This window comes from Rattus norvegicus, chromosome 14, assembly GCF_021556685.1.
Source record: "Rattus norvegicus strain SHRSP/BbbUtx chromosome 14, alternate assembly SHRSP_T2T, whole genome shotgun sequence".
Lineage (NCBI taxonomy): Eukaryota > Metazoa > Chordata > Mammalia > Rodentia > Muridae > Rattus > Rattus norvegicus.
The window spans coordinates 104,680,001-104,699,430 of NC_141547.1; the positions used below are offsets into that span (position 1 = coordinate 104,680,001).

General features: G+C 38.9%; 1 protein-coding gene across 1 annotated transcript in view; it reads right to left on the reverse strand.

The window, feature by feature from the left end:
* Vrk2 (VRK serine/threonine kinase 2) overlaps positions 1-19,430 on the reverse strand; it is a 120,723-nt gene that overhangs the window by 23,188 nt on the left and 78,105 nt on the right. The window contains 1 exon segment of the mRNA NM_001401405.1: positions 4,110-4,242. Coding sequence (NP_001388334.1) covers positions 4,110-4,242 — 133 coding nt within the window.

Sequence of the window (19,430 nt, forward strand, 5' to 3'; positions counted from 1 at the left end):
TTCCTAACCACACAAGTCAATCACAACTTAAAGAGACATATATAAATGTCAACGGGATGTGTGAATCAGATGTCTCAGTGAATAAATGTACTTGCCACTCAGTTTGAGGACCTGAGCTTGACCCCTGGTACCCACATGGTGAAGGAAAGAATCAAATCTGTCAAGCTGTTGTCTAATTTCTACACCTGTGCCACAGTACCCCACCCACCCAAAATAAATGTAATAAAAATTCAAATGTAAAAAAAGGACAGATGTCACATGGAAACAATGACTTCATTGTCTTTCCATGTTAACTAGAGACTATACATTATATACATATACAAAGACTATATTCATATATATATAAAATCAAATTCACCTAGAAATTATATTAACAGTATAGTTTTCTGACTTTTGGGAAATATAGGGCATGCCAATATTTAATGGTATTGCTTAATATCGGGTAATAGAAACATGTTTGGCCCTTTGACTTAGTGGTAGAATCTACGTTGTGGGCCCCATGCCATCTCACCAGCTTATTACATGAAAAGACGTTCTCAGTTTCCTTCACGGGTATTTTGTAAGTCAGAGTCCTGAACCAGAATGAAACTATGCAAGAAGCAGCGCAAGACTTGGATTTCCTGGCAAAAATATTTTTAAAGCATGTTGCATATTTTGCTTCTTTTGAGACTGGATATCTTATACAACCAGACATTTAAAATGCAATTTGGAAATCATATTTTATGATCATCGATGATGTCAAATCAGAATAGGTATTACATACTCAGCCCAGGTCTGACGTGTTTAAGAAAGCTCACTCTGTTAAATGCAGTCTGTCTCTAGAGAAATTAGGTATTGACTGCATGCCCCAGTGAGTAGAAAAATCTACAAAAATCCATATTACACATTGATCCAAATATTGCTTCTTAACATTACTAAGAATGCAACAAATTCTAAAGCAGTGTGTTTGACACACATATAATTCTCTTTAATTATCTTGCAACAAGAACAAAGTATGTCAGTGCTCGTACATGCTAGTTTTTATGGAGCGAGAAATTAATAATGAAGAACAAGCTTAATGTCCTTACTCTAGTTTTACACTGAATGAAGCAAGTCAGCGGCAGAAAGTACCCTGAGGTCACACAGAGTACTGAGTTTGGCAGAGCACCTGGCATGTCTAAAAGTCACAGCGTTCATCAGGACTCCTGGGAACCTTCTCTTCCCATCCATTCAGAAGAATGGATCCTTCCATCCCATCTTGGTATGTCCCTCCGCACACCTTCTGGGGTTTAGTGAGTTACTTAGTAGCACACCTGGTCCTTTCTTTTTCTCCTTCTATCTACACGCCTGCTACAAGAACAAGGAGTAGAAAACATGGAGGAAGAGGACCAAATGGATCATTACACACTATGTGCTCAGTGCCTAGATAAGCACCAGGGGAGTCCGGGAGGTCAGTAGGCAGCCTGCCCATTGCGAACACACTCCTTCCTAACTACTACGGGTTTGTTTCATCACAACTCTCCTTGTTTCCTGATGCTTTCTTTTGCAGTGCTTGCTCCCCTGGACTGAATTAGGAAAATATTTTTTCTGATACTAAACCACATAGTGGCTTTATTAATAGTTAACATATGAATATTTATAGATATGATTTTCTCTATTTACATACAAGATTTGAACACTTTTGTTCTTGTTTCTAAATATGGCTAAATTATTAGTTCATTTCTAACAAAATTCTAAGCTGAAATACTTTATTTTGCAAAATTCAATGGAAAATATTAGGAATACTGTTAATACCTGTGAGAATATCCAATCTTCCATTTTTATACCAGAACCAATACACATACATTTAGCAAATACATGAATATATATCAACATACACGTAGACATATGGGGACATACAGATATGTATTTATACAAATGTTAACATGCTAAATACATGAAAGAAATCTATTGTTTCATAGGAAAGCTGGATCATCTGTGATGAAATGAATACTCATTCAAGCACAAGACTTCTCTGTAAATATCAAAATAGTTCGCCTGTCTCTTTTCTGAAGATTTCTTTCTGGATGCAGCACCATGTCTATGATTGTGCTAAGCCAAATCTTCTCCCCAAGACCCAGAGTGGTGAAATCTATGTGTACCAAGTAATACATACCATGGAAGAGGAAAGTTTGAGAACAGAGCAGAAATTGTATTAAATATTTTATGAAGACAATACAAAAAGTACTATGCAAAATTGACTACAGGACACTCAGAAATACTGAGCTTCAAGCTTTGGCTAAAACAACAGACAAACCACTCTTCTTCTCCTTCTATGGTTAAGTAGTCCCTTCCACAGAATCAGCATTAGAACATTAGTAACAATACTTTAGAATCTGTGTGCTGAGTTTCCAGGCACAATGCTAGGTAAGGAGTCTGTTTGTATCTCTGAAAAGTCTATTTTATATCACAACTAAGTCTGGCAAAAGTTCTTCTACTCATTGAGAATGAGAGAACAAGGTTACAATGCACTGTTGCCTGGGCTGCAGATGACTTAGTGGTTAAGAACATTTACTGCTCTTTCAGAGGACATAGGTTTGGTTCCCAATGTGCTGAACTCTAGTTCCCAGCAATCTAATGCCATTTTCTGACCTTTGTGGGCACCAGGTATGCATGTGATGCACACAGTTACATGCAGGCCAAACTCATATACATAAAATAAATAAATCTAAATAAATTGCTTTAAAAAGTATCTCTATTAATCATCACTTTGTTTCCACCTTTTGTAATTTAACCAAAGCCAAGTAACATTTTACCTTCAGGTGTTAACTACATCATTAACAATGTAACTGATGAAATCTACACAATACTGATCATTCCTTTTCTCTACTTGAGACATGTTATGATTTCTTTTACTTTGTTGCAGAGTATGAAAGCCAACTTGTAATTCGGAAACTGTCTGGACAATCTTCTAAGAAGGTGGCTCACAGTCAACACACTGGCTCCACCTTCTTCCTTACAAGACTGTGGGTTTTAATTGCTTGGGAAAATGATCAACACCCTCTGTATTACATGGTCAATGGTCCTTTTAATAGGAAAGGCAATAATATACAGTTGTTTGCACCAACTAAAACTCGTTAGAAAGTATTAGTTTAGGGGAAGAGTTCAACAACCATTACCAGTACAAATGTCTAATTGATGTTCAGTGAAGATGATTTCTTTCAGAGCTGTTTAAAAATTATCTGTTTGCATTACCGTATCTGACAATACTTTTATAAACAAAGTTTGCAAAGAATATAATTTTGAAAGCCAAAGTTTTTTAATAATCGCCATTTTTTTTCACTAGCATAACATTAGAATTGACTTTTTGTCTTGCTGACAGAGCAACTAAGGAAGTACAGTTGCACTGAGCATATTGATTGTGAGCCAGGCAGCCATCAGTGGGACTCGGCACCATATATTTTCAATATTGACCTCCTACTTCCTTTTCCATGGCTTTCTGGGTTGGCTATTGGATTTGGACTGCACAGTAATAAACAGCTAAGGTTTAATTAATGGTAAATGAATACAAGACATAGGTTATGACTTTAACTAATTAGGGAATTGTTGAATTAAGTCTGCCTTGGAATGCAAGGCAGTACAATCAATATCCAATAAAAGGGCTATGTATGTAATTTACCTGCAAATGTGTTTCCAATACCATCAAAGTGAGTTTAAATAAGTAAGATCTATGAAAGGCGACTGGGAGAGATTTCCCAAGTTAACACTTTGGGGGTTCAGAAGATACTGCTGTTGTTGAGAGAATGTCTCTTTCGAGGCTCTGAGAAGAACACGAAGCAAACAGGATAATAATGACAACCCCTGCCTCTGATGCCCCCTCAGCACAGCCAAGCAGCCTCACATACAGACCTGTGACTTCTCACTCTGAGGAGTATTAGACTTGGCTCTGTTGTCGAGAGCCACAGGCTCTGTCTGGTCACATGGTTTCTGTCAGGTATTTACTGAGATAACAGGGCTTCTCACAAAAAATCTTACCAAGGTGCTCACCCTTTAGCCTGAGCATGCAATGGTCATCTCGGGTAGCAGCTTCTGCACTCTCAACCCAATCACTGTTCTGAAATAGAAATATAAACCAGAAAAGAGTGTCCTACCGACTCCTTTGTGTGCATCCAAACTTGTAAATTCTAGTGTCCCGTTATGGCCCTTTCGGGGATCTTCGTGATACTGTTTGTGGTTCCCGTTGGGACAATATCTGTAGGAAAGTCCGTAGTCTGCAAGATAAACCTGGAAGGGATGGAGAAGCCAGTGAGCAACACTCTGCTTTCTGAAGACATGCCCTTTATAATTACGTCTAAAGAGACTTGTAAGTTGTAGGCCAGTGAGGTGGCTCAGGGCGAGGCACTCGGCACTCGGCACTAAGCCTAAAGGTATCTGGGACCAACGTGGAACTCACGTAGCAAAAGGAGATGATCGCCTTCTGCAAGTTGTCTTCTAACCTCCTGACCTCCAGACACGCATGTGTCCAAGCGCGCAAGCACACGCATGCACACATGCGTGCACACACGCACGCACAACCACATGCACCACAAAATAATCAATGAATTATACAGTTTAAGTATGTTTTAAGTAGGAACTTGAAGGTTAAGAGGAAGCTCAGATTCAGATCGATGCTTCAGTAAGCCACATGGCAGCTGAAACGTGCACTGGGAAGCAAGACAAGAAACTCTGTAGCTTAAACTCTGGCTCCTCCTCTGCGCAGACTGAATCTTGCTCCTAACTGCCTTCTTCTCAGGTAGCCATCTGGATTCCAGAGACCACCACATACTCTCTTCACCTCTTTCCACACAGGTTACGAGGTTCTGCCTTTGAAGACACCCTCTTCTGATATAAAAGGAAGAACAGAAAGAAGAGGACAGATGGAAGGAGAGAACAGGAGAGCCACGGGCGCCCTCCAAACTCATGGAAGCCTAAATTAGTCCCCTCTCCAGCCGAGCTCCCATTCAGGGTGAAGTGTGACTGAGCTTAAATCATATGAAAGGAAAAACAACAGGTACATAGTAGTTTTCACTTTAAGCAAACAGATATTCCCCTGGAAACTCATGACTGGCAAGGGGGAGTTCACTTGTACTAAGACGCCCAGTAAATCATAACCTGGATAAATGAATGAACTAAAAATCAAAACATCCCTGCACTGGGCGAGCCTGTCTCAAAAGTCCACTTCCGTTGCTGCCTGGCCAAAGCAGGTCCCACACAGTGTGCTCCAGCTCTAGGCAGCTAAGGCTCTACTTTTGGTCTCCTTTGCACCTGATGCTGTCAGACTTTAAATGCTCTGTTTTGCACTTCGGTGAGTGAACTAGGGGCATCTGTGGTGAGTCTCCTGAAGCACTTTGCATGGGAAGTACCTTGCTCTCCACAAGGGACAGCTCTCCATGCACAACTCAGGAGCGTCTCCACTCTTACTGAAGCCTGAGTCCATACTTAGTCTTCCTGGGAAATCTCACCCTGACAATGGTAGATCCCCTAAACCACAAGGCAGTTTATCAGGGTCTACTTGTGTCCCTGGGAATTTGCTATTTTCACAACACACAAAAGCATTTCTCTTTTCTTTGTATTTAGAAGTTGAACAGACCTAGGGGAGGAGGCAGGACAAACTGGACACACTTTATACTCTTTTCTACAGCCTTCTGCTGGACTTGAATCGGCAGCACACAGACAGAATGAGCCAGCTTACGTACAGTGGATCAGGGGTCAAGATAAGTTTTGGGAATTACAAACTTAAGAGAAAAACGCATATTTTGGGGTCCTTGCTAACTGGGAAAGGCTAGTACTGGTGCTCATTAAACCATTCAATTTTCCCTAAAAGGACTTTATTTTAAGGTCTTTCTGGAGAATCAGAATATGGGATGCATGAGGTTAGGTCTCTGTGCAAAACAAACTTCTAGTAGCTGGTGAAGTTGAGATTTGAACTTCCATCCATTTGACCAAAAGCTGAGATTTTGCCATTGGCTACACACAAAAGAAAGGAAGAGGAAGTGGGCCCATACATAGATCTGGAGAAAACACCTGCTCTGAGAACAATAACGGCCTGTGAATTTTCTGATCAAGAGGAGCTTACATCCATCATAGAAACTCAGAGAAGAAGCAACATTTAAGGGTGGAGAAGATACACTTCTAGAGATGAAAACAAAGGAACAACACAGGAAGGAAAGCCAGAGAGGGCCTGCGCCTGTATGTGCTGGCATCAGAGAGGTCAGTGGAATCAACACAGGCCAAAAGGCTTGGAGTATTTTAAAGAGACTTTGAAGGCTGTTCTAAGAAACTAGGGCACAAGTAACTGAAAACCTCTGGCAAGGAACAGCATCAGAAGCATTGGCAGTAGGCTAAATGGGAAAGAGAAGCAGAAAGTGTAAACAAAAGGCATGAGAGGTAGCTGTCTGTATTCTCATGCTAATTATGTTCCCCTAAAACCTGTTTACAGTGTCCTGCACTTAAGACAGTTGTTTATGATTGGTAAATAAAGATGCCAACAGCCAGTGGATGGGTAGGGCAGGCAGAGGTGGGACTTTTAGGATTCCTGGGCAAGGGACACAGGAGGGGGAAAGAGAGATCCACCATCCCTGGGAAGGAGGAGAGACAACACACCTAAGAGATGTAGAAGACAGAGAGCAAAGCGGTCATGAAGATGCCAGGAATGCAGCCCAAGAGAGCTGCACATCTGGGTCCAGGGCAGTCAAGTTGGAATGTAGGTTTCAGTAAGCAATAACTCAAGAATATCGGAGGTAGGCAGTTTAGCCACGTGGAGGTTAGGAAGCGGCCCAACCACTGGGCCATTTTAGACATACAAATCGTAAAGGCTGTGTGAGTCTCTCATTCATGAATATAAAGCTCTGGGGTGGGCAGCAGGAACGTGGGGTCGGCTCAGTAGCAGTGCAGCGACAGTGGGAGGCAGGGCAGGCTTCTCAGATGAAACCTAGGGAAGTGGCCAGTTGTCATCGTACGTGGGAGGAGTCAGGAGAAGCTCGGGATGGCTCAATAGGTGATAGGTGTCAATTGCTAGGAGGGGCCTTGAGGAAGGAAAGATCTGGAAAACAATCACTTCTGTACCAAAAGCAGACTAACCAATTACTGAAGGACACCTCTGTTCATTCAGCTCTGGGTTCTGCCACCAGGGTAGGAGTGAGTGATAGACCGAGCACAGGGGAAAAAAGCATAAGCTTCCTTTCCCGCTAAGGGTGAAGTCTTCAAGCAATGAGAAACTTTGAGTATAAATGAGCGATTCCTCAAAAAAAAGAAAGTTCAGCTTTCAGTTCATAGGACTCAAGACGCAGAGTCAAGGACATGAGCTCTGGACTCTACTCCACCAGTCTGAGGCCATTTCTACCTCCTGGGCCTGCCTGTGTTCTAGCCAAATTACTTGGCTTCTTTTGAATTTCAGTTTAATCATCCATGAAATAAGGATAGTATCTCCTTCAAAGTGATACTCTAAGGATAAAGTTATTTAAACATAGAAATCTTACACCAGCGCCCATTACAGAGTAACTACTTGGAATAATATCTGATCAGCACACACGCCATCGTTCATTAACATGAATATTTACAGAACAAATAAATCAGGTGGTTCTTGTTGTCTTTATAAAAATCATAAACATGTTACTTTCGAGACAGTCTTCCAAGGCTTCCTGGAAGATAAGCGGGCCACACCCTCTACTCTGTGTTGGTGGCCCAAGCATCCCATCCTTGCACATGGGCATCTCCTTGTGCTCACGTAAGCTTCCGTCTATGCATTTTTGTCTCTCAAGTCTCCCAAAATCCTACTGGGATAGGGCCCTCCCTATTCTATTTATTCCTATTAAGGGCTTTATATCATTTCAATCCCCATATTTAAATGAGGTATCAATCACATGTATTAGAAATGGAACACCATCTGTTTTTGAGGGGATACCTTTAATCTAAAACAATTCCTAGTATTTCTCTTTGCAAACAAACTGATCATTCTTTCTATAAGATAATCACCTTTCCATATTCCAGAACTTCAGAAGAAACCAAAAACCAAAAACCAAAAAAACAAAAAAACAAAAAACACCCAAAAAGTGTATCTTCAATGCAATCATAATAATAAGGTAAATGCTTTTTGTTTTTTGAAGATACACATATATGTAAATATTTGGGTAAAATGCCAAAGTACCATAATTTACTTTTAATATACTTCTGCCAAAAAATAAATTTTAAAATGTTACCAATAAAATTAACTTGTATATGAAGATCTCTATTTGTCAGTATGCCTTACATTTTTCCAAACAAAGTTTAAAAATATGTACCTCCTTAGACATGAAATTCCAGATTTAATATTTCTCTGAGTCTTTACACTGGACAGTATATTTCATAAATTATTAATTTAAAATATGGACATAGGTTGCTAAATTTACATTATTATATTTTTATTATCAATATTTCCTACACACTGCTACTCTCTAAAACTAATAAGATACTAATAGTCCATATTTAGAACATTGCTATTTCTGTACCTTAAATGTATAGTCTTAACTTTGCTCTTAATATGCAACGGTGAGAATAATCTTGAAGAATAGGAATACCAGTAAGCTACAAACGCATTTGATTACTTAAACAATTTAAAATACTTCACTAAATAACTGAGTTCAAATAACCAGTGGTACTAACACATTATAAAAGTTAAGTGTAAATTAAATTTGGGGCTGATTTTGATTTCATTTGAGAAATCTAATGAAAGACTCCCAAAGTACCTTTGAGAAAAATCTAGATATAAAGCAAGAAGGCAATGTGACTAACGTTCTAAAGAATAACACTTGCTGTCTGTCATGTTTTAAGACTCATATACTGACATGTTACATACCTGGGAGGGTCATCCTCCAGACTCAGTAGACAGCATTGGATAGAAACACATAGAGCACAATGGGCAGGGAGTTTCATATTCCTTTTACATACTCCTGGTACTGAATGAGGCTGCAAATACTGTATCAAAACTGGCTTCACACCTTGGCTCATCAACAATGTTTTTCTTGAAGACTTACAGGAAAGAACTATCAACCCGACTGCTATGGGAAATGAAGAGAAAGGATGGAAGACCAACCCGTAACCTTCCCAGTTCAGGAAGGATAACAACACAGCACACAGGAAATGAGTGCTCTCAGTGTTAAAACACATTCGGAGCGAATGGAAATCAATCGTAGTATCAGGGTCCATCAAAATCAGCAGGGAAGCTGTCACATAAACAAGGACACACCAAGCTCCTGAAAGAAAGAATTCACCCCTGATCAGAAAAGGGGTATCTTTCAAGATAGAAGTGGAACAGCTGCACCAGTGCCAGTGAAATTGCTAACTCCCTCACGTGATACTGGAGACTACAGCGGGATGGATATTCCTCAAAACCAGCACGGAGCAGCATCACTCCAGACAGTGCCGGTAGAAGTTATTACAACAACAACGTTGGCATACTCTTTTCTGAACAGTAGATCCGCATGCATATGCCTCGGTCCTGAGGACCAACCAGGCAATCAATGGCTTGCCATAGTCTACAATCAGGAAGGTTTTATAAACACCTTTAAAAAAGGTTAGGAAATCCAAGATATTGATATGCAGAAAATACAGATGAACAATTCCATTTTACTATGCACATGACATAATGCTAGTGCATAATAAATGTTCACCACATTGGCTAAAATTTCTTTAACATCATTTCTAAGGATGTCTCTTCTCTAAGTACCTGTTTCTCAATATAATTTATTTTAAAATAATTTATAATTTAGAAATTAATTAAACCAACACAAAAGAGAAATCATATTTTCTGCACTGAATATAATATTACCAGTGAAGGATTTCTTAATTTTTTTGTCTAAATAGACATAATTTCACAAAACTCTCATGTTTAAATGGAGATAGCCTGAGTAAAATATCCAGGAGGATAACACCACCACCGTACTGTCAAGAAACTATAAGGTACATGTTCAAAAGACTAAGTATTGTAAGTTCATCTAAACTGATATTAAGTACTGATTCAAGTTTTTAAAGTTTTAAACATGAAGAGGGTACTACTGCCCATAAGTCCTTGAACAATGTATTGGGGAAGCACCAGCAGGCACTCAAAAGATGTCTAGGAAATGCTGGCACATAGGCGAGCATCTAGAATGGTCTAAGATATGTCATAGTAAGAGCAAGCATGAGGATAAGTGGAAGAACATACAAATGACAAACTTTCTAAAAAAAATGAATGCTACTAAAACATAAGAGTAGCAGGAGAACAATCAAAGGGAGCCACACATACACACTGGATATGTATTGCACAGAAATAACAAAGAGTCACAAACAATGCCCATGCCACTGACACAGACAGCCTTCCAGCTACCCTTTCCAAAACAAACGTGAAAGGGGAAAGGTGGGGTGGCAGGGGGGTGGACGGTGGAAACAACATAGTAACAGAAAGGAAATAATAACTGAAGTAAAAGAAATTAAAAAGCCTTAAGACAGCACAACAAAGAGCACTACATAAATCTAAAAAACTATACTGATGAACTCTAGAAAACTACTTTATAAGGCCAAAATTAATAAGCATATATAAAACGACACAACTAGAGATAAAGAGCTTAAGCAACCAATTCCATATAATGAACATACAGAACAGTAAGCAAATAGACTGAACCAGAAAATAAATTCCCCCTCACCACGTAGTAATCAAAACACAAAATGTACAGAACATAAAAAGATTATTAAAAGTTGCAAGGGTAGAAGGGCAAGTAACATATAATGGCAGACCTATTAGAATTACACCTGACTTCTCAAAAAGTTTATCCAGAAGGGCCTGGACAGATGTTCTGCAAACTCAAAGGGACTTCAGATGCCAGCTAACACTACTATACCCAGCAAAACTTTCAATCACCATAGATGGAAAAATGAGACATTCTACCATATAACTGAAGTTAAGCAATCTCTACCTACAAATCCAGCCCTGCATAAAGTATGAGAAGGAAACCCCTAACCAAGAGGTTAAGTACATTTTAAAACACACAAGGAATAAATACTCAAGCAAAATAAAAAGGCAGGAAAACACAGACAGTACCACTACCACCACCAACAAAATAACAGGAATCAAGAATCATTGATCATTGGTATCTCTCAACATCAGAGGTCTAAATATCCTTTAAAAAAAACAAAACAAAGGGGTTGGGGATTTGGCTCAGTGGTAGAGCGCTTGCCTAGCAACCGCAAGGCCCTGGGTTCGGTCCTCAGCTCCAAAAAAAAAAAAAAGAAAAAAAAAAAAAAGGTAAAAAAAAACAAAACAAAACTGCAGACTAAGAGACGGGATGTGAAAAGAGAATACATCCTTCTGCTGCATTCAAGAAAAAAACACACATATTCCAAGCAAACAGACTAAGAAGCAAGCTGGTGTACCTACCCATTTTAATATCTGACAAAATAGACTTCAAACAACTAGTTAGGAGAGATTAAAGACACTACATTGTAGCTTTGATTTTTGTTTTCAAAACATACTTTTAATAAGGGTTCTTAAATGCTTTAACTTCCCTTCTAGCCCACCAGCCACTAGGGGTAGTGGAAAAGAAAGGATATTAGGATACGGGGAAAGTGGACCTATTTAGAAATTGTTTTTTGGAGCAAATACAATCTGCATGTCAGGAAATCAGCAGTTCAGTTCACAGGAATCAGCAGCAGCAGCTAGATCCACCTGCAAACACATCACAAATACACCAACAGTCCAGTTCAGTAGTGTTGGGATAGCAAACACAAACACCAGCAGAAATAGCCAGGCCTCCGCTGAATCAGCATGAGTCAGCCAAGACCAGTACGGACGCCAGGAGAAGTTCTCTGCTGCGACTCTCTCGATGAAGATCAGCAAAGTCTAACGAACAACTACAAAGCTAGCTATTCAAGCCCCGTCACTGTCTGTTGAGTCCTATTTATACTTCCAAATATCCCACAGTTCTTGCCTCACCACTTGAGTCTGTCTTAGCAGAACTCCAAGTGAGTCTGTATCAGCTGACATCATTCTGCCAATTGGTCTGGGTCTGTGGAAGCAGCAAAAAGCACGCAGAACACCATCAACAGTTTATTGGTATGTTTCTTTCTGTGGAGTAACCACAGGTGGAAATCAGCAACACAAAGTAAGGCAAACCAATACATGTGTGTTGTTAGCAAAGAAAGGCAGAGCAAAGCAAGCCAATGCTCGAGCTCCTGCTGTCTGTGGGTCATTCTTATATTCCTTCGTCATATGTCCTTTTGTGTGTTTGCTTTAGAAAAACACCCTTCATCTGTGTCCACTTCAAGAAAACACTTTTTCACATGTCTGTCCCAGCAAAACACCATCCAACACAACTGACTTTCTAAAGAAACCCAAAGTTTTCACTTCACTACATATTCATCAAAAGAAAAATCCACCAAAGATAACACATTGCAATAATTTCATCTATGTACCAAACACAAGAGTGCCCAAATTTTGAGAAAAACAAAACAAAACAAAACATGACAATAGCTTATGTCATATAATGACATGATGACATTTATACACTTACTGTGGAGACTTCAATAACCCACTCTCACCAATAGACAGACATCTAGAAAAAACCTAAAGAAGTAAATGGTGAAACTAACTGACTTTATGAACTAAATGAACTTAGAAGATATTTATAGAACATTTTACCCAAATGCAAAAGAATATACCTTCGCAGCATCTTATAGAACTTTTTCCAAAGCTGACCACGTACTCAGACGCAAAGCAAATCTCAACAGATACAAGAAACTTGGAGATAGCGTTCTCCATTCTATCTGTCTACCACAAATAAAAGCAGACCACCAACAACAACAGAAACAACAGGAAGTTTACAAACTCATAAAAACTGAACAGCTCTCGACTGAAGTAAAAACTGATCAAGACAGAAATTAAAGACTTTTTAGAATTGAATGAAAACAAATATATAACAAATCCAAACTTACACAGCATAGCGGCTTCTAAGAGGCAAGTTCATAGCACCAATTGCCTACATGAAACAATTGGATAAATCTCATGCTATCAACTTAACACTACACTGGAAAGCTCTGTAAAAAAAAGAAAAGAACCACAAAACCCCAAAGGAGTAAGTAGACTACAAGAAATAATAAAACTCAGAAATAAAAAACAACACAGAATTATCAAAATAGAGCTGGCTATTTGAGAAAATTAGTAAGAATGACAAACCTTTATCCAAATTAACTAAGGTAGGAGAGAGAATATCCAAATAAAATTAAATGAAAAGGGGGATATAACAGCAGACACTGAGGAAACCTAGAGAATAGAAACATACTTTAAAAACCTGTACTCCTCCAAATGCATGGTTTTAGCACAAAAACAGACGTGTTGATCCATTGATCAAATTAAAGACCCAAATATAAATCTACACACAAATGGATACCTGATATTTTTTTATAAAGAAGACAAAAATACACACTGAAAAAAGCCAGCATCTTCAAAAAATGGTGCTGGTCAAACTAGATGTTTCATTTAAAAGAATCCACCTAATTTTCACCCTGCACAAAACCCAACTCCAGAATGCTGGATCTGTACACCATTCCCAGGGCCAAAATTCTGCCTGCATCCTTGGAAGCCTGCTACCACTAAGAACAATCAGGTGAGATTTCCACACTCTAATCCCTGCCCACAGACAAGTACAAAGTCTCCCAGCAAGCATAGTAGCCCTTCTGTACTCCAACTTCTGTTCCACATCTCTACCAACAATCCTGGAGGCCTGCACCCATCAGGGACACTAACTTTGCCTGCATCCCTGGAGGCCTGCTGCCACACAGGACCACCAGCTCTACCTGTAATCCCAGAGACCTACTGCATTCAGGGACAACCAGGTCTGCCAACACCAGGGACAATGAGATGACTGAAGTCTACCTTAAGAACACAACTAACAAAAACCAGGGCCATATGGCACCACCTGAAAGCCATCTATCTTACTACCATATATATCCTAATACACCTGAAGAACAAGAAAATGACCTTAAATCTAATCTTACGACGATGATCGAGGCTTTCCAAAGGGAAACAGATAAATCTGTTAAAAAATACAGCAAAAATACAATCAAACAGGTAGAGGCCTTTAAAGAGGAAATTAATAAATGCAAAGAAATGCAGGAAAATACAATTAAATTGTGAAAGGGATGAATGCAACTATTCAAGACCTGAAGATGGAAATAGAAGCAATTTAAAAAATAACATAAATGGAGACAATACTAGAGATGGAAAACCTAGGAAACAGAACAGGAACTCCAGACTCAAGCATCACCAACAAAATACAAGGCATGGAAGAGAGTATCTCTGGCTTAGAAGAAATTCATACATCAGTCAAAGAAAATGCAAAATCTAAAAAGTTTCTTGCAGAAAACATTCAGGAAATTTGGGACACTATGGAAAAGACCAAACCAAAGAATAACAGAAGGAGAAGAGTCCCAGTTCAAAGGCCAGAAAATATCTTCAATAATATAAACATCAAAAAAAAAGTTCCCCTAAGGAAAGAGATAACTATGAACATACAAGAAGCCCACAGAACACCAAATAGATTGGATCAGAAGAGAAAATCCTCTTTCCACACAATAATCAATGAACTAAATTAGAGAACAAAGAATGAATATTAACAACTGCAAGGGAAACAGGAGTAACATATAAAGGCAAACCTCTCAGGATTATACTTGCTTTCTCAAATAAGATTCTAAAAGCCATGAGGGCCTAGGCAGATGTCTTACAGATCCTAAGAGCACAGATGTCAGGCCTGAACTACTACTATACCCAGCAAAGTTATTAATCATCACAGATGGAAAAGACAAGATAGTCCATGACAAAACCAAACACACACACACACACACACACACCACCACCACCACCATCAAACACCAAATTAATAGGAATTAACAATCATTAGTCATTAATATTGCTCATCATCAATGGCCTCAACTTCCCAATAAAAACACACAGGCTAAAAGAATGGATCCATAAACAGAATCCACCATTCTACTGCATACAAGAAACACACATCAGCAAACAAGATGGTCATTACCTCAGAAAAAAGGGATAGCAAAAAGTTTTCCAAGCAAATGAACCCAAGACATGAGTGAGTAGCCATTCTAATATTTAATAAAATAGGCTTTCAACCAAAACTAACCCAAAGAGATGAGAGAAGATGCTTCATACTTATCAAAAGAAAAATCCACCAAGATGATGTCTCAATTCTGAATATCTATGCCCCAAATTCAAGAGTACAACATTTGTAAAAGAAACATTACTGGTGGCTATAGAGATGGCTCAGCCATTAAGAGCACTGACTGCTCTTCCTGAGGTCCTGAGTTCAATTCCCAGCAACCACATGGTGGCTCACAACCATCTGTAAGGGGATCTGATGCCCTCTTCTGGTGGGTCTGAAGAAAGTTACAGTGTACTCACACACATAAAATAAATATTTTTTTGAAAGGCAGAAAAAACATTATTAAGGCTTCAATCACACATTGAACCCCACATATTAATAGTGAGAGACTGTAACATGACTATTCATATAAACAGAAATTAAACAGAAAAATAATGAAACGAACATACATTATAAATCAAATGGATCTAAACAATGACTACAGAACATTTACCTAAACACAAAAGAACATTCCTTCTTCTCAGCATTTCATGGAACCTTCTCAAAAAATGAATCTCAAAACATCAATTACAAAGCAAGTGTCAACCAGCAGAAGACTGAAATAACCCCTTATGTGCCTATTATGGGATCACCATAAATTCAAGCCGGACAACAGAAACCACAGAAACCCTACGAACTCCTGGAAACTGAACGACTCTCTACCCAATGACTACTGGGACGAGGAAGAAATAAAGACATCAGAAACCTTTTACGAATTCAGTCAAAATGAAGCACAATACACACAAAGTCATGGGACACAACGAAAGTGGTGCTTAGGGGAATGTTCTGAACACCAAGTGCCTCCATAAAAGAACTGAAGAGATCTCATAGTACTGACTTAACAGCACACATGAAAGCTCTAGAACAAAAAGAAGCAGACACACCTAAGAGGAGTAAATGGCAGGAAATAAACTCAGGGCTGAAATCAATAAATTAGAGACATGGGAACAATACAGAGAATCGAGGAAACCAAGATTAGATTATTTGAGAAAAATCCACAAGATAGACAAACACTTGGACAAATTAAGAAAAAAGCAGAGAGACAATATCCAAATTAACAAAATCAGAAATGAAAAGGGGACCATAACAACAGACACTGAGGAAACTTTAAAAATCATTAGGTCTTACTTCAAAAGCCTGTACGCAATAAGTTTGGAAATTTTAAATGAAATGGATGATTTTCTGGATAGATTCTACCTATCAAAGTTAAATCACGATCAGGTAAACAATCTAAATAGTAATATTATATTTACAAAATTGAAAAAGGCCGGGACCAGATGGTTTTAGCACAGATTTTCCTGGACATTGGACATTCAAAAAAGAGCTAATACCAATATCCTTCAAACTACTCCATCAATAGAAACAAAAGGAACATGCCAAACTCATTCTATGAGTCCACAGTCACCCTAATAACTAAATCACACAGACTCAAACAAGAAAGAGAATTACAGACAAATTTCCATTATGAATATTGATGCAAAAACTCAATAAAATATTCGCTAACTGAATCCAAGAGCATATCATAAACAACATCCACCATGATCAAGTGGACTGCAGGAATGATTCAATATATGAAAATCCATCAACGTAATCCACCACATAAACAAACTGAAAAAAAAAGAAACAAAACAAAAAACACGATCACTTTCATGCAAAAGTCTTAGACAAAATTCAACACCCCTTCATGTTAAAAGTCTAGGAGAGATACAGGTGCATACCTAAATACGATGAAGGCAATATACAGCAAGCCAACAGTTAAATGCAGAGAAACTTAAAGCAACTCCACGAAAATCAGGAACAAGGCAAGGCTGCCCACTCCCTCCACTTCTATTCAATATGATACTTGAATTAAGACAACTAAAGGAGATCAATGAGATACAAATTGGAAAAGAAGTCAAAATACCACTATTTACAGATGATATGATAGTATATATACGTGACCCAAAAAATTCTACCAGAGAACTCCTGCAGTTGATAAACACCTTCAACAAAGTGGCTGGATATAAAATTAACTAAGAAAAAAAAAATCAGTAGCCTTCATTTATGCGAATGATAAATGGGCCAAGCAAGAACTCAGGAAAACAAGACCCTTCACAATAGCCACAAATAATATAAAATATCTTGGTGTAACTCTAGCCAAGCAAATGAAGTTCCTGCATGACAAGACCTCAAGTCTCTGAAAAAAGAAATTGAATAAGATATCAGAAGACAGAAAGATCTCCCATGCTCATGGATCAGTAGGATTCCCATAGTAAAATTGGCCATGCTACCAAAAGCAATCTATAGACAGATTCAATGCAATTACAATCAAATTTTCAACACAATTCTTTGCATACCTTGAGAGAAAAACTCCCAACTTCATATGGAAGAACAAACAGAAAAAAGAAAAGAAAAAGGAAGAAAGAAAGAAAGAAAGAAAGAAAGAAAGAAAGAAAGGAAGAAAGAAAGAAAGAAAGGAAGGAAGGAAGGAAGAATGAAAACAGGATAGCTAAAACAATCCTGTAAAATAGAATTTCTAGAAGTATCACTGTGACTTCAAGCAGTACTACAGAGCAACAGTAATAAAAAGTGCATGGTATTGGTAGAGAAACAGGTTGATCAATGGAATCGAACAGAAAGCCCAGACATAAACCTGCACACTAATAGACACCTGACTTTTGACAAAGAAACCAAAACTATATAATGGAAAAAGAAAGCATCTCCAAGACTTGGTGCTGGTCTGACTGGATGTCTACATGTACACAAATGCAAACGGATCCTTATTTAGTACCCTGCATAAAACTCAAGTCCAAGTGGATCAAAGACAGCGACATTTAACTGAGTACACTAAATCTAATTGAAGAGAAAGTGGGGAGTAACCTTGAACGTATTAGTACAGGAGACAAATTCCTGAACAGAATGGGAATAGCTCAGGCACTAAGATCAACAATTAATAAATGGAACCTCAGGAAACTGACAAGCTTCTATAAGGCAAAGGATGCTCTCAATAGAACAAAACAGCAGTCTACGGAATGAGTAAAAGATGTTACCAGCCATACCCTCACCAGAGGGCTAATATCCAAAATATATAAAGAACACAAGAAGTTAAGCACTAACAAACCAAAAATTCCAGTTAGAAAAATGGGTAGAGAGCTAAACAGAGAATCCTCAACAAACATTTATTCAATGTTCAATGTCCTTAGTAATCAGGAAAATGCAAATCAAAACGACTCTGAGAGGCCACTTTACTGCCATCAGAAGGTTAAGATAAAAAACACAGGTGAAGGCCGGTGCTGTCGAGGAAGCTGAGCAAGGGGAACACTCCTCCATTGCTGCTGGGATTGCAAACTGGTACAACCACTCTGGAAATCAGTTTAGCAGTTCCTCAGAAAAATTGGGAATAGTTTCACCTCAAGACTCAGCATATCAATCTTGGGCACATACCCAAAAGATGTTCCACCATACCACAAGGATACTTGTTCCACTATGTTCACAGCAGTTTAATTTATAATATCCAGAAAGTGGAAAGAACCTAGATGTTCTTCTGAACATCTGGAGAAAGGATGATGAAAATGTGGTTTATTTACACAAGAATACTAGTCATCTGTTTACAAGAAGGACATCATGAAATTTGCAGGCAGAGGGATGGAGCTAGAAAATGTCATCCTGAGTGGTGTATCCCAGACCCAAAAAGACATGCACTGGTGAGTCATGTGACTCACTTGCAAGTGGATACCAGCCATAATGTACTGGGGACCCACACTGCAATCCACAGACACAAGTAAGCTACGCTTACTTACTACAAGGAGGGACATGAATCTCATTCACAAGGGGAATAAAACAGTCACTGGGGGTGAGGGGAGGGAGGGAGGCAGACAGGAAAGAGAACAAACAGGGCTGGAGGGGGCGTGGGGTGTGTTCAGTTGTGGGGAGAGACCGGGAGAGAGAGAGACAGAGAGAGAAGGGAGATTGGCTGCTGGTGGAGGAGAGGGCTGCGTTTCTAGGACCTGGCAGAGACTTGTGATGGTGAGGGCTGCAGGGAGTCTATGTGGGTGATTCTAACCCATGGTAACCAGGTGAGGTTACCATCCAAAGTCTGATTTGACTTAAGGCCCATTCTATGAACTGGAACCCATACCTCCAACATTGCTTGGGAACCAAGAACCAGACACTAGATAGTCCAGAGACCTAGGGTAAAACCAACCACTACTGATTTGAAAAAGTAAGTACCAAGGTTTCCATGACTGTGGCAACTCTTATAAAAGAAACTTTGAATTGGGGCTGGCTTAT